Source organism: Thermobia domestica, chromosome 6 (assembly GCF_964235325.1).
Source record: "Thermobia domestica chromosome 6, izTheDome1.hap1.1, whole genome shotgun sequence".
NCBI classification, from domain to species: Eukaryota; Metazoa; Arthropoda; class Insecta; order Zygentoma; family Lepismatidae; genus Thermobia; species Thermobia domestica.
In genome coordinates this window covers 16,226,885-16,246,988 of record NC_137459.1, presented here as the reverse complement: position 1 = coordinate 16,246,988, position 20,104 = coordinate 16,226,885, and the positions used below count along the sequence as shown (strand labels likewise).

The following is a 20,104-nucleotide window of genomic DNA, read 5'->3' as shown; positions in this document are numbered from 1 at the left end:
GATTGTTGTTACGTCTCAGGGAGCAGATTCTGCGAATAATTTACCACCAGAATATCGTAACAATCTATATGACGGTTTTTGAAAACTTCTTCTGCATAATACAGTAAAACCTGTCTTCAGCGGAATCGAACAGGACTCGCAAAAATTTACGTTAAAGATAGGTTTCCGGTGAACGAAGGTAACCTATGCAATAAAAATATATTTATATAATGAATATACCAAGATAAAATAATATGCTGTACGTACCTTAGTCAATTTACAATATTTGTTTCTACAACGCGTTAATACTTACAATGAACAGGAAAAAATAATGTACGTACGTTAACTTTATTTTTCCCATATTCAAGGAGAGTTTGCTGTACTCATTACTGCATGGCTGCTCGACTTTCCACAAATAAATCAACCTGAGAAACCTCACTAAATATATCAGTGTCGTTTTCACGTAAGGTAAACTGTTGTAGTCTCTTCTACCACCATCTTAATAAGTCTTTGTCCTACACCCTTCTTCCAGCTGAATGCCAAATTTCTCTTCTTCCTCTACCTCCTCTTCTTCTTTCAGATTTTCCGTACAATTCTCAATTAAGACATCTAATATCCATTGTGTCTGTTTCGGTTTGCACATTACTATCTGTTTCTCTGACAACATGTATCTTACCTGTAAATGGATGTCTAAAAACATTCTAAACGCTGCAATCTGGAACTTTAATATTTCCGTTAAAAGGCGTATTTTTTGATTTCTGTTCTCCGCGTAACACAGTTTCCATTTAAGAAGAGTTTCCGTTTAATAAAGGGCCCATTGAAGGCTGGTTTTACTGTGTTTGTCTTTCTAAAGTAATGTTGTTAATTCACCCTAACCTACAATTCAAATGGAGGAAATTCATGAATCCTCTGTATGGTTGGCCCTATGTTGATCAGCGGACCACTGGATCTAGTCTGAGCAATTGTCCAACCTTACACATCCATCACTTGTAGAACAGCATATGCTTATTCTTCCTTTTGTTAACATTAGATTTTTATTTTTTTTTAATTTGGGGAAATCGCTGAGTGTAACCAACATTTTATCAAAATGTATTGTGTCGTATAGAAATTGCCACATGCAGGTTTATTTTAAGCACACCGCAAGAAAACTGCTACAAATGGACTTTCTTGGAATAAATATAATCCTTAAGTAGTTGTGTTAATTGGGTGACCTATTTTTTCCATAGGTTTCTTTAGGGGCAGGCACAGAAGAAAATAACATATTTTTCTTAGCTAAATCTTATAAGTTTACCTCGCATTACAAATATTAGGTTATTTCATTTAAATGTAGTTAACAGGTAGGGAAATTTAGTTTTTTTAAGCTTAGTTTTAGAGAATAGAGAGTAGGATAGATTAGTTTTGGTTAGTTCAGGACAGCCTAACTAAGCCTACTCGTGGCCAACCTAAGTTTTCACTGACGTAATTTCAGTAGCTCCAAATCACTAACCGTAAGTAATTCCAAGTAATATTGGAACTGCACTATTATGAAAGAGTTTCCTGCCACAGAACCTCGTTTTTTAGATTTACCTGTACATAGTTTAAATTATTAGTACTTTGAAGTAACAAATAGTTAATATATACATAATGCATGTCGCAGATACGCAATGATCTTACCTTATAGAAACGAACACAGGGCTGCAACATTTTCTGTAACAAGCAATGTGGGTTGTCGATGCGCGCAAACAAATAATTTCACATTTTCAAGAAGATTACCCTTTATGTAGAACAAATTGTGCAGTTCTGATTTGATAAAAGACCTACAATATATTTGTGAAGTACAATATTTAATACATATGCATAAAATAGCTTGTTTTCTGCTGTATAGGTGAAATATAGCGTCATGTGCAAGAGAAATTTAGTCTGTTCACCTGCGTGTTATTTTCGATTACATAGAGGTGGCAGGCCATTAAATAGCCAAGCAAGGCAAATTGTTTTAAACGTGTATTTATATTTACGACGTGCTGATCAGTGTAAGAGTGTGAGTGATGTTATTGGTCTAAGCGGTGATATGACAGGTGATTTCTTCGTTGAAGAAGGAATTCTTGGAAGAAGAAGTGTCAACACCCGTAAAGGCAAGAGACGGGGTGGAAAGTAAAGGTAAACGATTGGAAAAATGGACAATTTTACATAGCGTATCATGTCAGAAAGTGCCTAAAGTTTGGTGCAATGGAAGCAGCAATTCTTCCACGGTGAAGGAAATTTCAGCTGAAATTCATAGTGATTCTGATTTACAAAAGAAAATGTTTTTAAGCTGTAGAATACAATTTGTATCACCCCCTTCTACAAACTCCAATGTGAATGACAGAAATAATATAAAACCTACGCAAGCCCTTGGGCTTCCTTGGTTATATGGTTAGCGTAATCGCTTTCAGTGTGGGAGACCCAGCTTCGATTCCCTCTGGGAACCTATGTTAAGCTGTAGGTCTACGCATCATTTACCCTCAGTGTTGAAAGGAACTCAGATCCAACCAAACAACTACGCATTTTTAAATAAATACACAGCAAAAGCACAAGGAATAGCACAATGTACTTTATTGAGATCGAATTTTCTATTATAATTCATCTTTAAAATTTCCCTATTTACCATGAGATTTCTCATAATGTATTGAAGACAGAGGCTTTCATCGTACAATTTGCTGATCGCAACGCAACATAGAAAGCAATGAGCAATTAGAACTGCTTTGCTTATTATCGCAAATTAAGATATAATTGTTGCGTTGCGTTGGCGAAAACTCTACTGAATAAGGCCCAAAGAGACAACGAAGTATTTTTTTCTTTTTTAAGATCTGAGATTTGTAAGCACTTTCATTCTCTTCCATTCTATATGTGGGCACGGTGGCTCAGTGGTAGAGCACTTATTTCTGATTGGGGTCAGAAAGTGTATAAATTTTGATGCAATGGAAGGAACAAGGATCCCACGGATAAAGAAATTTCGGATGTTTCTTTTGTACTGTTTGTTAACTGATCCTCGAAGGTGACTGACTCCTATGTGATTGTCAATCGGAAGCTCTGTCTCTATTCCTACGCATCGTTTCACACACTGGCTGTTAATTGTAGAAAACTCTCCTAAACGCGCGCATGAATACAATATTTTTCTTTTGATTGTGAGGGTCCCGTGCTTACGTCACTGCAAACTTAGATTGGCCACGACTTTAGTTAAGTCAGATTAACTTCGGTAAATAGCTTAGATTAGCTTCAAATAGTGAAATATAGTTTTTTAAAGCTTAATTTTAGAGAATAAAAAGTAGGATAGATTAATTTCGGTTAGTTCAGAACAGCCTAACTTTGGTATATTAGCATGGAGTAAGTTAGCTTGCGCTGTCCTAGCAGTTTTCTTAAACTGCTTTTGTAGTGATTTTTCTATTTGTATGCCTGCCCTGCAGTTAGTATTGCACCTGAACTAAGCTAAGAAATGGCAGGTCGCTACCAGAATGCAAATAACAATGGATTTTTATCAAAGAAGTCTTTATTAATTTGGATGTATAAAGTGATTATATGTATACAAATTTGAAGCAAATTGTAAGCAGAATTTTACTGCTTGTTTTCTTTTATTTACAGTAACAAATATTAACTGTCAAATTATCGGTTTTAGTACACTTAAAATAAACCTGCACCGGAATAGCAAAATATGTTACTGAAAAGCGTTTTTTTTTTTTTTTTTTTTAAACAGAATCAGATTGTGTATATGTGTAAGGAACAAGTAACCTACCGAAAAAAAAAATCCCCTTCTGAAGGTGCTATTTTTAATTATTAATGATCGATTGATCTACTTCCAGCTGGGTCAAGGCAACAGAGCGAAGATGAAGAAGAGGAAGATGATTATGACTACAGCCCGGAGGAGGATGATGAATGGAAGAAGGTAAGTGAATAGGTTAGCTACTCTCTTTTTGTGGGGCTTTTCCTCTTCCTGGTTCTTCCCCTTCCCTTTCTTCTCTGTACAATATAGAGAAGGTTGTTCCTTTTTTACCTTCTTTGTAGACCTCGATCAACTTTCCTTTACATAGACAAGATAAAGATAGGACAGAAGAGTGGTAGTCCTCTTTGTCTTTCCTTTCTTTCTGATTATTTTCTCCCACTTTCTACCTTTTTGTCACATTTCACCACGAAAAAAGGGGACCCAGATCCATCTATCTCTTCCCTTCCCTTCTTTTTATTCAGAGAGACACACTGAGTTTACTTGGAGGTTAATGTTCCTTCTTCAGTAAGAATATGGAGAAGGCTGCGTAAGATGGAGAGAACAGCATGAGAAATCCTAGGACAATTCCTCCACTTAATATGTTTGCAATAAAATCCACCCTCCTACACTAATATGTTAATTGTAGTAGTTAGCGGTATGTCTAATTCCACATTATTTAGTAATTAAGGATGTTCAAATATGTGACTTCTCTCGATCGATGCATTCCAGTGCAAAGGTATTTTCCCTCCTGTCTTCCTCGCTGCTTCGACTGTTATGATTTCGCAGAGGGGTCAGAGGAGAGGTGAGTCAGCAACAGAGATTATGCGCACAGATGTCGATAATGGAGGGGAAAACACTATCTAACGTATATATTAGAGTATTTGTCATGGTTTGATACTTGTAAACATAAAATACACATTCCCTGCATTGTGGTGGTGGAAATGTTACCCAGTTGCCTTTTAAATACACTCACTCATTTTAACTAGTATAGCACTTGTCGTAGTTCGACACTAGTAAACATAAGATACTGGTTTCCTATATTGTGCAGAAATGCTGCGCCAACGGAAGTTACCATCTTAGACAGTCCTCTTTCATATTCACTCACTCATTTTAACCGTGGAATTTCCGTTTTTGTGACGAACTATTCTCAACCTGCAACAGGTTGGGGTTTGTTAGTAGGTTAAGTTAGATTAGTACTTGTATGTTGCATTTAGAAATACTTTAATGTGTGTTGGCAGTGATACGAGTTTGTTAAGAAATTCTAATGGTTTCATACAGGTAACGCTATACTTGTAAACATAACACAACTTTTTATACTATGCAAAAGTACCCCGCTAGCGGAAATTAATACGTAATACAGTACTCTTTTCATATTCACTCACTTATCGTAACCGTCGTATGGCACTTGTAATGGTTTAAGACCAGCAACCTTACACTTGTAAAAATAAAATACATGCTTAATATATGAGATATATATTGGCCACCAACATAAATATGTTCGCTAAATATCATTCTTCCTTTGTGAAGTAATAGATCGTACCTATAAGTTTTCTAAAAATTAGCATCCATATTCTTAATCTGTAGCGAAAATTTCTCTTCCCCTTCAGTTGTCCTAAAAAGTTTTCAACATGTTTCGCTCTACTTTCTTTCCTCCCGAATGACTGCATATACTTTAAAGCAGTATATTTGCTACTCTGATCTATCGTGCTATATTCTTTGCAGGGTTGGAAAAAAACATGTTTTTTTATTGAAAAACCAAAAAACCCGTCTTTTTGGTTTAAACCATTTTTTTTAAAATAGTGTATGTATTAATATTTGCTCTATGTATTTATATCACATATGGATATAAATAAGTTCGTTTCGTCTTGGTGTTAAACGGCTTCTCGGCTTACATCCGAGAGAAATTGTCCTCCATTTGAACTCGAAACTGGGACTAATTGGCCACAAATGCGATACGTCTGCCGACTCACTCACGAAGGAGGACTGATAAAAATACATTGACTGATCTTTACATACTTCTTAATATAATTGTCAAGAGTCATTTCAGGAGGGCAAAAAGATAAACAATTGCACAAGTGAAACCATTACACGGAATTACATATGGACAATTTCAAATACTGCAGAGTACAGAAGAACTAATTTAGTCCAAGTTATTTCACTACGACTTTTATTAGTCCAAGTTAAAGAAATACGACGACTTAATTTGCATATCAGTAAGAAAAGTGAATAAAGATACGAATTATTTGAGTCCACTTTGGCTCTGACCCATTTATACATAAATACGTAGATACCAAAGATACTTCAGATTTCAATAAATGCCTCTCGTGGGGTATGTGTGATCCCCCCCCCTCCAAAAAAGGTACGACATTTCGATGTATTTTATCAATAGTAAACATTATTAAAACGAAACAATATTTAGTTTTTCTTTGATTGTAATTGCATAACAATAATTAAACTATAAAAAATCACAAAAGAAACATTCATAAACTTTTTTGCTTTTGTAGCATAATCTCTCTGAGTAATGAATGGGGAATTTAGGTCTGAATATAATACGAATAATATACGGGAGTGAAACGTGATAAGCAACAAATGTGTGTTCATCAAGATTTAACGAACATTTTCCGTTTTTGTTTTGTTTTGCGCCTTGACATAGTTCCAGATGAAATCATGTTTTTATTACTTCTTCACCCTATGGTGAATATTCGAATTAGTTGTTCAGTTCTCATATGCACATCTCAATAAATTCTCCATCTGTAGAATTTAACTTCTAACACTCTCACAACCAGCCTAATGTGGTAGCTCTGCGTAAACGCAATTTGGAAAACCTTATATTCTAGATTTATTATAATAGCAAATAATGTTAAAAGCACAAACGTGGTTGAACCTTTTGATTAAATAACTAGGATTTTAAAAAGAAAAGTTTCGATGGTATTTACATTCATTAATGGTTTCGAATTTTTTGGTCTTTCATAGCACTATTCGTGGTGCAGGTTTACAATAATCCGTAATAAAAATGATAATTTTACGGTTGAAATGAGTGAGTGCATGCAAAAGAGGAGTGTCTAAGATACCAACTTCCACCAGTGCTGTATTTCTGCACAATATAAGAAAGGTGTATTTTATGTTTACAAGAGTAGGATTACTAGTGTAAAACCATTATCAGTTGATAAATCTGAGTGTTTAAGAATAATAATTACAGAAAACAGTTAATTTCTTTTACGAGGGTGATTTCTACATGTTTCACAGGTTGAAATACTGTGAAACCAACATTTAAATACTCACTCGGTATACGAACCAGATTGAACTGCTACTTGTAGTTTAGTGTAGTGTAGTGAGCACAGGTTATAAATATGCAAAGAAAATTTTAGTTTGTGCACGAATAGTGTCGACACCCCCAGAATACTCAAACTTTTTATTAACATATATCATTAAACCGCTAGAAATGCTTAACGAAAAAGTGTTCAATATAGTTTAATATTTGTTAAAAGTCCATAACTTTCTATTGTAGCGCAACGATGCTTTGACAGACATACGTTCATTTTAAGATTTCTGTTTCCTATTATCTCAAAAATCACCTCTCTCAGTTTGCGCACTACAAAAACCTGTATATTTGAAGTGAGCGCAGCAAGTTTGCACGATTCGACTCAACCATTATTTGTTTCTCTTGTCTGTTCTTCTATAGTTTTCGTATTATTAATACAATTTGAACGAATCTTGGTATGTATTTTGTTCTTACCTTTGAAAATAACCCTATTGTTTTAAGTTGAAATTCATTGACAATCAGGGAGTAATGGAGGGCAACCATTTTGTATTGCTTTCTTTCGATGTTCCCACCACAGTTACTTGAGGCTTACGTAATTAGCAACGAATTCAATCATACTGTTTTATTTCCGTATGAGGGTATGTTACATTTCTTTCAGTGATTCGTCTCAAGAGGATGACTCATTCTGTGACCTGTTTCAATTAAGTTGTGTAGTTCTCGGTGTTTGGCATGAATTAGGCCCAAATGTTTAATTTTGTCTATTGATAATACCATACGTCATGGACATGGACTTCATAATAAGTATCTTGGAGTTGTTCTTAGTATTTCATACAGACGTTTTCCTAAATATTATTCCATGTTAATTGGCCAATAATAATAATAGTTCGATTTGCAAGTTCTAAGATTCTTTTTCTTTTCAGACAATTATGGTGGGAACCGACTTTCAGGCGGTAATCCCAGAAGGTCTTTGCAAGTATGGTGATGCCTTGCCGTATGAGAATGAAGACAAATTACTGTGGAATCCTTATCGTCTGTCCGAAAAGGAAACCGAAGAGTTCTTAGTGAAAGCGCAAGAGTCGTTGGTGAATAATCTTCAGGGAGTTCACGCAATTCCTACTGGGGCCCACATCAGGGATGATGAAGAGGTGAGTCTGTGTTTGATATACTATTACCAACGATAGTTGCATTCCGTTCCGTCAGATTATGTTCGTAATTATTAACGTTTTTTGTAATGTTTAGTTTTAAGTAACTTCATTTTACATGACAGGGAAGTGTTGCATCCTGGAGTTATTTTGAAGATATTAAGACGTACGGTAGTAGCGATTATACTCCAATCAAAAGTGTCGACCTTCGAATTCGTACATATTCCATCTTAGTGGTAGAAAATAATTTTGACTTTGAGTATTAAATTGTTCACAAAAGTTCACTTCAACATGTCTGATTTGTTAATATACAGGGTGTTTCGAAAAGAATGGCCTTATTTTAAAAGTCCATATGTATTTACAAAAATCGAATAAATGGCAAAATACTCACAAAATCTTCAAGTTTTAGCTATGCGGGGGAAAGTCCTACTATTTTTTTTTAGAAGGTATAACATATTGTTTTGTATTATATTGCTGATAATAGTATTATAAATAAATAAAACTGCATATATCCTTTGTAGGCCTTATTTCTGCTACTTCAATGCGGATACAATACTGATGAGGCCTTACGACGACGTAGAATGAACGTTGTACCGTCAACAGACACGATGAGTTTGTGGTCTGAAGAAGAATGTAGAAATTTCGAAAATGGCCTTCGAACATACGGCAAGGACTTTCATTTAATACAGCAGAATAAGGTACGTTTAATGGCAGAATATAATCCATATTGAATATTTTCATAGTACAGTAGTCTCTCTAAAACTAGGCACTCAATAACCCGGCAGTCCGAATAACTGGCAGGGCGAAAAACCTTGAGTGCAGATCCTTCATGGTCACTGCCGGATATTTCTCTGAGCACTGTCTTATCAGGTAAGTAACGGTACAGTGTATATTCATTAATTTTCATTTTTATGTATAGTAAAGGCTCTATGCCTTCATAAAGTACGTACTTTTTCTTTGTTTAAGGGTAATTGGGGCAGTTTATCCTCTGTTGTATTCTGAAGAAACCAATAGATACAAGTACAGTACTGTATTTTTTTGAGGAAACACTCGTACTTATTCATTTTTAACCCTATTCCCGATAACCCGGCGTTTTCACAAAGTCGGCCACTCTTCGGTCCACATTAGGCCGAGATTTCGGGACTCCACTGTACTTTAAACAAAATGAGGAAAAATGTTTTGGTTCTGATTTCGTGACATGCTTAAAACTAATTAGTTCAGTGGTGGACGGCAATATGTGTTGTCTGATGGAGAAGATGTTACTTACGTATAGTTGACATTTGGGGTGTATTCGGTCACATTAAACTTGTTCATCGTACAAAGTATTCCCTTTATGCTTATATAGGCTGTACGTTTATCGTGTACAGTTGCTGTCCAGTATCGCAACATCACAGTTGGGATAGAACGTCACTAAGCTCAGTGTATTGCTTACTTTACTGCTTGTGACAGGGTAGTCGATAAAAGTGACAGTTTTCTTTATCTTGTTCTTGGGAATATCACAATATCTGCTGTTTGTGTACGCAAGTCATGGATTTTCATTCATCGTTAAAACGAAACAGAGAAGAGGAAGGGAAAGAATGTTCTTAACCTTACAAACGGTCCATCATTCAATTTGTGCTATATCAAAATGAGTTTTGAAAACTTTTTATTACTTATTTATTTTTGTAAAAGAGTGAAAAAATAGGTTATTGAATTCGCACCTTCAGAGGATTTGGTGTGTAAAAAAATTCTATTGTTTCCTCCTTTCATTAATATATGATACTACAACCGTCAAAAAGATGTTCTCAATATATGAACACTGGATTCTCCAAGCACAGCGGCTAGGCTATGGTACAAGCCATGTTCCTTCGGGATTCGTTTAAAATTGATTCAAGTGCAGTTATTCGCGGCCCATTGTGCTAATTTTAGCGGCCCATACTGGTAATTTACATATTTATGGGCCTTCAAATATCCGGAATTCAATCATACGCTACTATAACGCTCGGACACAAATTGCTTTTAGTTTCTGTATATAGATATAACTGGACATGAATGTAGGCATATGCGAAACAAATTGGATCAAGTACTGCTTCTCTGACACATGTTACCCACCGTTGCCGTCATCTTTGATCCGCCATATTTGATTCAACTTTCGGTTTTTCAAATGGGAATAGGTGCAAGTGATACATCAAATTCATGTACAATTTTATCGGAAATTCACTGGTGTATTGTGAATTTTACCGTAGCTTGTACCGTTCGGAAGGTATTGCATGGTAAATCCCTCCAGTCTCTTCGCGAGTAGACATTGCAGAGTAATATCAGTTACGCTTACGTTTTTGATGTTGATAAATCAAAACAATTTCTAGCTGGAAAAATATTGTAGGTATAAACAAACTCTTTACAACATTGGTGTCATAATCTTATTACATTTCTGTGAATGATCGTTATTACTTCCATGTTATACTATAGCAAGGAAATATTGTTTTACGGTCAAAATTACTAATGTAAATCCAGATACGACCAGATTTGGGTAATGACCTGTATTGACGTCTGTGTATCTGTATGTATGTACCTTCAGATAATATTTCGTCAACGATAGATCACTTAGGTCTTATCACGGTAAAGATTACGTGATATACACACGGGACCCTGCACAACTTTTTATTTGATTCAATATTCGTGAAGTGCCTGACGTTTAACGTGCAATACCTTGCAAATGGTACAAGCTACGGTAAAACTCACTACACCAATGAATTTCCGAGAAAGTTGTACATGAATTTGATGCATCACTTGTACCTATTCCCATTTCAAAAATACTGATTGTAACATTTAAATTACCATACTGAATAACCGATTTCCCTTCATTAGTGTTCCACACAAGGATGTAGAGCTAATGTTCATTTGGAGGTACCTCCAAACGTGCATAATAAAGAAACATTGACGGATTTAAAAATGTGCACTGATTCCATACTTTGTTTTCCTAAAACTTCTATATTAGAAAATTTTTGCTGATTTTTTTCTTTCTTTCTTTCTAGGTGAGAACCCGGTCTGTAGGAGAGCTGGTCCAGTTCTATTACCTATGGAAGAAGACGGAGAGGCATGATATCTTTGCGAATAAAGCAAGGCTGGAGAAGAAGAAATACACACTTCATCCGGGGATAACGTAAGTATGCCTCACAACACTTGCTTTCAGCGTCCTGTATGGGAATAAAACTGCTTAATCTTAAGAAAAAAAGAGCGGACTGGATAAATGCTTACGAGTTGGCTCGTGATCCAGAAGTGCTCGGTTCAAATTGTGGATTAGATCATCCAGACTTGAGATTACTCAGTGGTCAAATTCTGGATAATTAAACTTAATAATAATTGCCTGTATTTTTTATTACCGTTAAACGAAGTTGTGAAGTTGACAAATTCAGAACGTATAGCATGCTATTAAAAGAATGAGAAACATAATCTCTTTCTAATGCTAACAATGAAAACAAACTCTGAAATAAAATACTTGTCACAGTTCTTTTGTGACTTCTTTACATACTTCCTCATCCTTAAACTGTATCTTTTGCAACTTCATACTTCCACTAAACCTACTGAAAAATTCAATAGATACAACAATGTATCTGGTTTCAGGTGTTTGTGTTCAAATGAAATCGGATTAAACGAATTCTGTGGCTCATGCAACTTGAGATGTTTATTATGTGCGACAGAGCGGTAAGTTTGAAGTTCATATTTTATTTTGGAGGTTTAATTATACAAGTGATTCTTAGAGATTCTATATTTTAAAGTGGGGACCAAAAGATGTAAACTTTTATACTCTGCACTAGGAAAAAAGTGATAAGACCTAAGTGCACTTTGCATACAGGGTTGGAAATCTAATGTTCCTTTTCCGAAGTTCGAACGATATTAATGCAGGTTTCTTATTTCCAACCCAGTGAATATTAATAATAATTCGTGATTTATTTGGTTCAAAGTTGAAGATTCTTGACTTCTAATGGAGTTCTGTAACGGAGAGATGGAAGGAGTTCTGTGTGTTTGCCTTTCCATTACTCTTTAACACTTTCATTTGACCGCTCATAAATTCAATTTGAATAAACTGACGTATTGGTTCATACACCACTCATAGATAGAGTATTTGAGCCTTTTTTCAAACTAAGTCGCGGCTTCCAGACAGGTGACCAAGTACATTAGGTTGTTGCGATAAGCTGCATGCTGTTGACAGGTTACATCGTTCCTGATATTTGCTATTATTATTATTAATGTATAATGTTAGCTAATGAACTACAAGTTCCGTTCATTTAGTTCTATTAATCTTCATATGCGTTAATACGGAAATAATATTCATATTCGATTATCCGTGCCAAATTTAATGACTCAATATATGTATGGCAGCTTTGAATCTTTATACAAAGACACCAGACATTCCATCATTGGTAAACATGAAGACGAAATGCTTATGAGAGAAAAAAAAAGTTAATCTTAATTCTAAGGAAGCGAGTTCTTTTGTCTATTGACTTAGCTACAAAAATAATAGTTGCGAAATTGTAAGATAAGAAGTCGTGTTATGCAAAATATATTACGAAAACCAATAATAATAATAATATTTTTTTAAATATGGAAATTATATATAACAGTTCTGTTACAATTTCCTCAGTACATAAAATACATATAATAAATAAAAATACATGGCTATTAAACTATTACAGGGGAATGAGTATTACAACACCAAACTAAAACAATATACAAATAACATGCTTTAGAAATACTAAAGACATGCTAAATCATATAACAACATACAGAGATATCCGATCTATACTGATAAATAATATAAAAGATACTGTTTCTTAATATAATGAAAATCCATTGTTAAAGATATTTATTGTACGGAACTATTTATTGACCGTTTTGTCTTTTATAAATAGGTCAATTTAGGTGCATAGCTAAAAATTCGAAAATTTCTTGTTACTTCTTAAAACATGAAAATTTAAAATATGAGACAAATGTAATTTGGTTACTAAGATGTTATGTAACATTTACAATTTAAATAATTCCCTTCTGTGTGCTAAGCTTAATAAACCTAATGCCAATCTAGTTCCCTGAGTCGATTTCCACTCATGTTCCTTAAATTTCCATCTTAACCAAGCAAGAAATAAATTTTGAATCGAGTCTAGATTATTGGAAGAATATTGAGTATATCTGTTCCACACATTGGAACAATATTCTAGGCTAGCCTTTGGCTAGCTGGGGGCCCCGCCCCCCAGTCCCCCGCGTTTGCTTGGCCTACGGACTCTCATCTCTTAGATATCAGCCGTTGCGTCAAGACAGTGAATTTTGTGCATTTGTTCTTTAATTACATTTCCTGAATTTGGCCCAGCTAGGGGCTTCGCCCCCTGACCCTCACTTTTTACTCGGCCTACCGCCTCGCACCTCTTAAATCCACAATTCTAGCAGACTTCAAGTTTTTTCCTATTTCATCTATGTAAAAGATAAGATTTTGTATTCCAAGAAAACGCCCATTTAAATAACATGGGAATTTCTTCATCCCCCTCCCTTTAGACACCTTAAAAACTAAAAATATCACTTTTGGCAATTTTACTGTAGGTTAGTCCCGGAAGGCTACAATCATGCGAAATTTCATCATTCTAATCCTGTCGGACGTGCCTAAACATTTTGGGGTGTAGAAGATGTCCCATATCATCATGGGAAAGATTTTTCAGTTCCCCATAAAACCACTAAAATGTTGGACATTTTTACTTTTACTTATTTAGTTAACGCTAACAAAAACGTACAAGCATACCGAATTTCAAGTTTTTATTCTAATTCCAAGTACCTAAAATATGAGATTATAGGTCCAAAAAGACACTCTTTTTAATAACATCGGGAAATTCTTCATCCCTCCTTTAGACCTCCTAAAAATTAAAAATTTTCACTTTTGGCAATTTTCCTGTCGGTTAGTCTTGGAAAGCTACAATCATGCCAAATTTCAATTTTCCGCGTCAATCGGAAGTACCCCTTTAATTTATGTCAGTTAATGTAGTGTTATATATAGTAAGATGACTTCCTTCATTTGCAAAATATGACAGTAGGCAAGTTTTCAAACTTGTAAAATCCCTAGAAATCCATTTGATTAAGTCTAGGTTTCTACTTGCATTAGAAGTAATACTTTCAATGTGCTTATTGGTTATTAACTTATCATCAAAGACAACACCTAAATCTTTGATGAAGGCAACATTATTAATTGCTGCATCATTACTCTTATAGTTGGAATAAACAAAATTAGTTTTATTGGTAAACATAATGTAAGACATTTTATTAAAATTTAATGATAAACAATTATTACACTATCATTCAACAGCTGAATTTATGTTTTCTTGGACGATAAAGCAATCTTAGTGCTATAAATTTTGAGGTCATCAGCGTTCATAACGAATTTAGATCATTACCAAGTATCAAGAACTAAAGGGACCCAAATGTGAGCCTTGAGGTACACCATAGTATATATTATGTATTATTATCTAACAACGAATTTCCTATTAAAGCAGCAGTTCGAGTTAAAAACAAGTTTGGTGCAATAGAAAGAGAAACAAAAAGTAAGAGACCCGTATTTTTTTTTTATATCTTGATAGGCCGTCTCGTTCAGCTTCCACAGGCATTTGTTTTTGATGAATCGTAAATGGTGACGTCATGGGTGGGATACGCGAGAAACTCAATGTGAGTCAGCAACCACTCCCTTGTACGCAGCTGATAAACCTTCAATAGTGCATTGGATTTAATAGATTGTGTTTTGGATTTGTTAGCAGTCTTGCTCTGTGTTGAATTCTTGAGGGGAGTTTTTGTTTGTTGTTTTTCCTATAGCATTAGTATAAAAAAGAGTAGAGAGAGAGCAGTAATTACGTTTGTTGTGCGAAACAGTATTTCTTCCAGACATGTTTTTAGGGTGGTACTGTCTCCCGGAGCTCTGAGAGATTCCCCCGGAGGAGACCAAAATAATACGTCTATAATGTAATAAATATAATAGTACTGTGTAAAAATAATGTGCCTCTCCGAATACTAAGTGTCCCTCCCTCCCCCCGGATTTTTTTTCTGAAAGAAACACTAGTGTGAAGTAGAAAACACGTGTTAGTACAGCGCGTGCTATGTCTGTGAAGTGAAGTAGAAATGCCTAACACCTGGTGTGTTTTCGATTGTAATTCTTGTGCAATTGAAGCTGAGGACGTAAAGTATCTTTTCTTACGTTTCTAAGTCGTGAGAAATCACCAGATCGATATAAATTATTGCCCAAGAAAATCAATGGGGAAAAAATGTACCAAATAAAATCACTCTTGTTCCAAACATCTTGAAGAGCCTGCCTTCGAGATGACAAGTTTACTGAAAGAAAAGTTAATGCCAGTGGCGGATCTAGGCTGGGGCCGGGGGCCTAGGCCCCCCAGTTTTTGAGTGACAAAATTGATTTAAGCTATTATTTAGATATTTTTGAAAGTTATGATCTATGTCCAGTTACCAACGTACAAATATCGTACAAGACGCATTTGATGGTTGTAGTCAAGACGAGGCATTAGAGGGTAATAGAGACGATGTCACTCATGATTCTGAAGATACTGCTTTAGAAATAAGCTATACAATGTGAATTAGGGAGTGAAATATACCGGCTTATAGAAGGAATCAATGACGATGACTGTTCCTCAAGACATTGATCCATCGTTTAATTTCTCTGTATCATGTTACAATTATGATGAAACGGGTGATGAGAGTTGTTCCGCGGACAGCTATGAGAATAAAAGAAATTTAACCGGTGAAGTGTTTTTCGTATTCTGGCAAACTTTACAGATGTTATTTCATTTTTGCCTCATATGTTACGCTCCTGTACATACCTTGAAGCAGAAAATTATAGGGTCAGCGTTAAAAATTGCAACAAAACGTGAAAATGGACATACTTATGTTTGGGAATCGGAAGAATGATTAAAGAAAAGGTACTTAGGTGTTGCAGCAATCTCGTCCGCCATTTATTTACATATTGGTTTCGATTTTTTTTTTTTTTTTTTTTTTTTTTTTTTTTTTTTTTTTGAGAAACGCTGAACTCATGCTTTATAGGATACGTTTTACAATATTATAAAAACATTTGTACAGCCCACCATCAGATATTTTCTACATGCAGATGATATTTGTAAGTCTTTGCAATCAGTTCTGGAGAAGGAAACCGCACTTAGAACGTGCCACCACACCTCTCACAAACGAAATGCTTGGCACTGTGTAGTATGTAAGCCTGCTCTCGCTCCTCCCACCTATGACGTCATCACAATATCTTTGTTCCTCTGTTACTCGCTAACGACTGAACGTATCGCGATCAATCAAACACCATTTCTTTTAGAATTTTCAACTCTACAAATGGAAATAAATTGTAAAAAATGCATTTCTAAGTCGAACTGCTCCTTTAAGTAAATAAGACTTGAACCATTCAATAAAAACTAACGAAAAATTGCAAGATTTTAATTTATTAACCAGCAAAAAATGCGGTAGTATTAAATGCCTTGGAAAAGTCGATGTAAGTAACATCAAGCTGACCATTATTCCTAACAACAGGCAGAACATCACCCATAAAATCAGGTAAACCACTGGCCGTAGATATATGCTTAATAAACCCATGTTGCTGTTCTCAAATATGCATGTAGACATGACTATACAAATATTTGTGTATAAGTTTGTCAAAATTTTAGATAATATATTCAAAATATATATTTGTCTATTGTTGGTAATATCTGTACTGTCATTTTTAGGAGTACGAGTAATAGCAACCATTAGGATATGTTGATGTGAGAATACTCGAATTAAAAACTGAACTCATATTGGTGCAGTAATATGAGAAATACTTTTCATGATAACAATAATAATAATAATAAAAGAGTATACTATCCAGTCCATAAGAAGATTTTATCTGTAAACTTTTCTTAACTTCAACCACATGATCAACAGTAAGAACAGGATGATAATTATCATTATATACAGAATTAGAAGATTCCTTATAAGACATAGAATCATTTCTCTGATAAAGAGATTCAAATATAGTAGCCAGTAATTTAATAGTATTAGAAAATCAGTTTCATATTTACATTGATATCAAAAGCATTAGTATTTAGTTTGTTATTGGGTCAAAAGATCCAATATATTTCAGGCAAACATTTTCTTATAGGCCTTATATCTGGAGAACTACATATAGTGTAGCTAAACCCAAATTATACGTAACTCAATATAATGTGCTTATTTCGTTTATTAAAAAACAAAAAAAAAAAAAAAAAAAAAAAAAGGAGGGGGGCGTTCAAAAATTTTGTGGTTCATGATCCAAAAACTAATTATTCGCCAAGATCACAATCTTTTGATGCATTTTGTTGGATCATTCGTAAAATTCTTGTTCTTTTTATTATACAGCCGTGGGGAATCAAAAATTGTCGGCTATAGAGAGGTGTCCGCCTTAGGGAGGTTTCAGTATTTTCTTATGTAAATTAATAAACAAGGTAATATGCAATTAGAAAAAAATATTTTTGCATGAATCACGTATTTATGAATATCACCAAAATGTTACTGTACGTGCATTATCTTGCGTCATCCAATTCCCTATGTTCGAGACACAACATGGGAATAAGATGTTACAGTTCTCTGCACTTTACAGTTATCGCTACTTACTACGTTTTCGGTGTGTTGCTTTAATTCGTGAGTTAATTGCAGTTCAGTAATGACTTTTTTTTCAAAGACAATATGCGTACCCGTGGTCAAAAATACCAAACTTGTCTTCTGCTTGGTTAGAGATTCCACCCAGCGGGACAGTAGAATGATGTGTCATCCCAAACAATGGGCAACTGTCAATCACTTTTGTTTCTGAAACAGGTTAGGTGGAAGTAGAATGCAAACAAAGGACATAAGGATGTTGTGGAACAGAGACCCTTCCTCACGGTTGCTGAACAGACAGTTGAGGCAAAATGTTGTCATACCCTCATGTTCTGTGTATTTTTACTGTACTTTTCAACTTGTTTCTAGATAAAGTGTCCGTTAAAAAAAGGTAAATAATACTTATAACAGACAAGAAAGACTGTCCGTGTCCACACTAGAGAGTGTCCGCTTTAGAGAGGTTTGCCAGTATGTTATTTCCTATTACAGTGTTTGGGGATTACAAAATATGTCCGTTATGGGAGGTGTCCGCTTTATAGATGTGTCCGTTAGTAGAGGTTTCACTGTAGTTTTAAAATTTCCAGAACTTACGTGATTTAGCGTGGGAGACCCGGGTTCGATTCCCAGCGGGAGCTCATGTGGTTCGGATTCTACGTTAATCAGAAGGTCCCGTTACATATAGCCCTGCTTCTCTACTCAACTCAGAACTTATGTGAATTAACACTTGAAGATTTTTCAATATTTTTGACATATTCAAGTCTATCACATCTCAATCTAGATTTGAATCGTCTTTTATGATCAGAGAGCAATTTAAAATCATCTCTAAGTTTGGTTCTCTAGTATTTCTTATGAGCTCTCTCTTTAAGATTAATTAATGAAATGAGATCGAAAAAAAAAAAAAAAATGCTGGATAGCTTTTTCGTTTTAGACATGCTGCCCTTCATAATATTTTTAACAGCTACAACAGCTGAGTTTATATCAACTGTTAACAAGATATTAGTCCAATCTGCATGTGTCAATTCTTGATACAATGCAAAAGAATTACCTTTGTGAAAATGAAATGAAATCTTGAAGTTTTACGTCTCACGGATATGCCGGCTAGGCTAAAAGGAGACGGTGATGATGAGAAATGAATGAAATGGTGGAATGAAGAAAGTGGGAGGAAACGGGAGAACCCCGAGGAAACCCACGCACACGGTGTTTGTCTACCACAAAGCTCACTTTGCGCGAGCTGGGATCGAACCAAGAACCCCATGCACCAGAGGTGAACGTTATCCAGTAAGCCATCGCGGGCCCAGTTACCTTTGTGATAAGCATAAGAAATTGAATTCACTCCTTTTTAAAAATAACAGTTTCAGTTGGATTGTCCCACATATCCGATGGAACAATAGGTTCAACATCCTTGTATGCTAATTTATAAAATTTAGTTAAAAAAAAAAAAAAAAAAAGATACATGAGGAATAACAATTGTCATAAGAGAAAAAAAAAAAGCTTTAACTTTCGAATAGTAGTGAATATCATACAGTGATATAATATCATTCAGACAGCCTTCGAATAGTAATAATGACAGTGATATAATAAAATCAATAGTTATTAGACTTTTATAAAAACAAATTTGAAAAATATTGATATGTAGTTTATATAAAGTTCCCATGGACAGCAGAGCTCTATTCTTCAGGTCAAGATAAATCGAAAATGCTATATAATGATACCCTCCAGGATCTCGTTCAGATGCTATAAGGAATCAAAATTTCACTATGTGGCAACGTCGCAGATTAAATTGGTACTTGGCATTGCTCTACGAATCCGTCAAGCAATTACACCGATTGTAACTGCCATCTGGAAAGAATCAATGTAACTATTTGATTGATTGGTAGATCTCTGTGGTTCTTTATCTGCGACGTTGCCACATAGTGCAATTCGCGTCTCCAGAAGAGGACCCGAAAGGTATATATATTTTTCGCTTTGACTTGTAGAATAATGCTCTACAGTTCGTGGGCGCCATTGTTAGAACACGCGATATATATAAGTATCATTTTCGTGTCTATAACATATTATCTGGTTTTAGTCAGGAAAAGCAGATTAAAAATCATACATAACGCACGAAGTCATATATAACTCACAGAATTGTTTTTTGCAAAGTTGTTGCTACGTAGATCAAGAAGAATACTGTTTTACTTATACAGTGAGTCACCTGTTGTTGTATGCATAACACGAAATAGTTTGGGGTGATTCCTGACGAATGTCGTAAGAGTAATTTGTATTCTCGTCTGTTGATATTTACGTACTTTGGCTCTGAAAATGCTCATGACTGTATATAGCGGTCGAAAAGAAATATTCGGCACACATATATTATTATTATTTTGAGAAGAGTCT

The 20,104-nt window shown here is 34.9% G+C and overlaps 1 protein-coding gene across 10 annotated transcripts in view; it reads left to right on the top strand.

The window, feature by feature from the left end:
- The window catches only part of LOC145687851 (mesoderm induction early response protein 1), a 127,729-nt gene that overhangs the window by 97,100 nt on the left and 10,525 nt on the right, over positions 1-20,104 (top strand). For 9 of the 10 annotated variants that reach the window (XM_081761325.1, XM_081761324.1, XM_081761327.1 and 6 more), the window contains 5 exons: positions 3,795-3,877; positions 7,877-8,101; positions 8,620-8,796; positions 11,113-11,240; positions 11,702-11,782. In XM_081761325.1, the coding sequence (XP_081617451.1) occupies positions 3,795-3,877; positions 7,877-8,101; positions 8,620-8,796; positions 11,113-11,240; positions 11,702-11,782 (694 nt within the window). The remainder of the gene's footprint in view (positions 1-3,794; positions 3,878-7,876; positions 8,102-8,619; positions 8,797-11,112; positions 11,241-11,701; positions 11,783-20,104) is intronic. The other variant, XM_081761330.1, reaches the window with a different exon arrangement.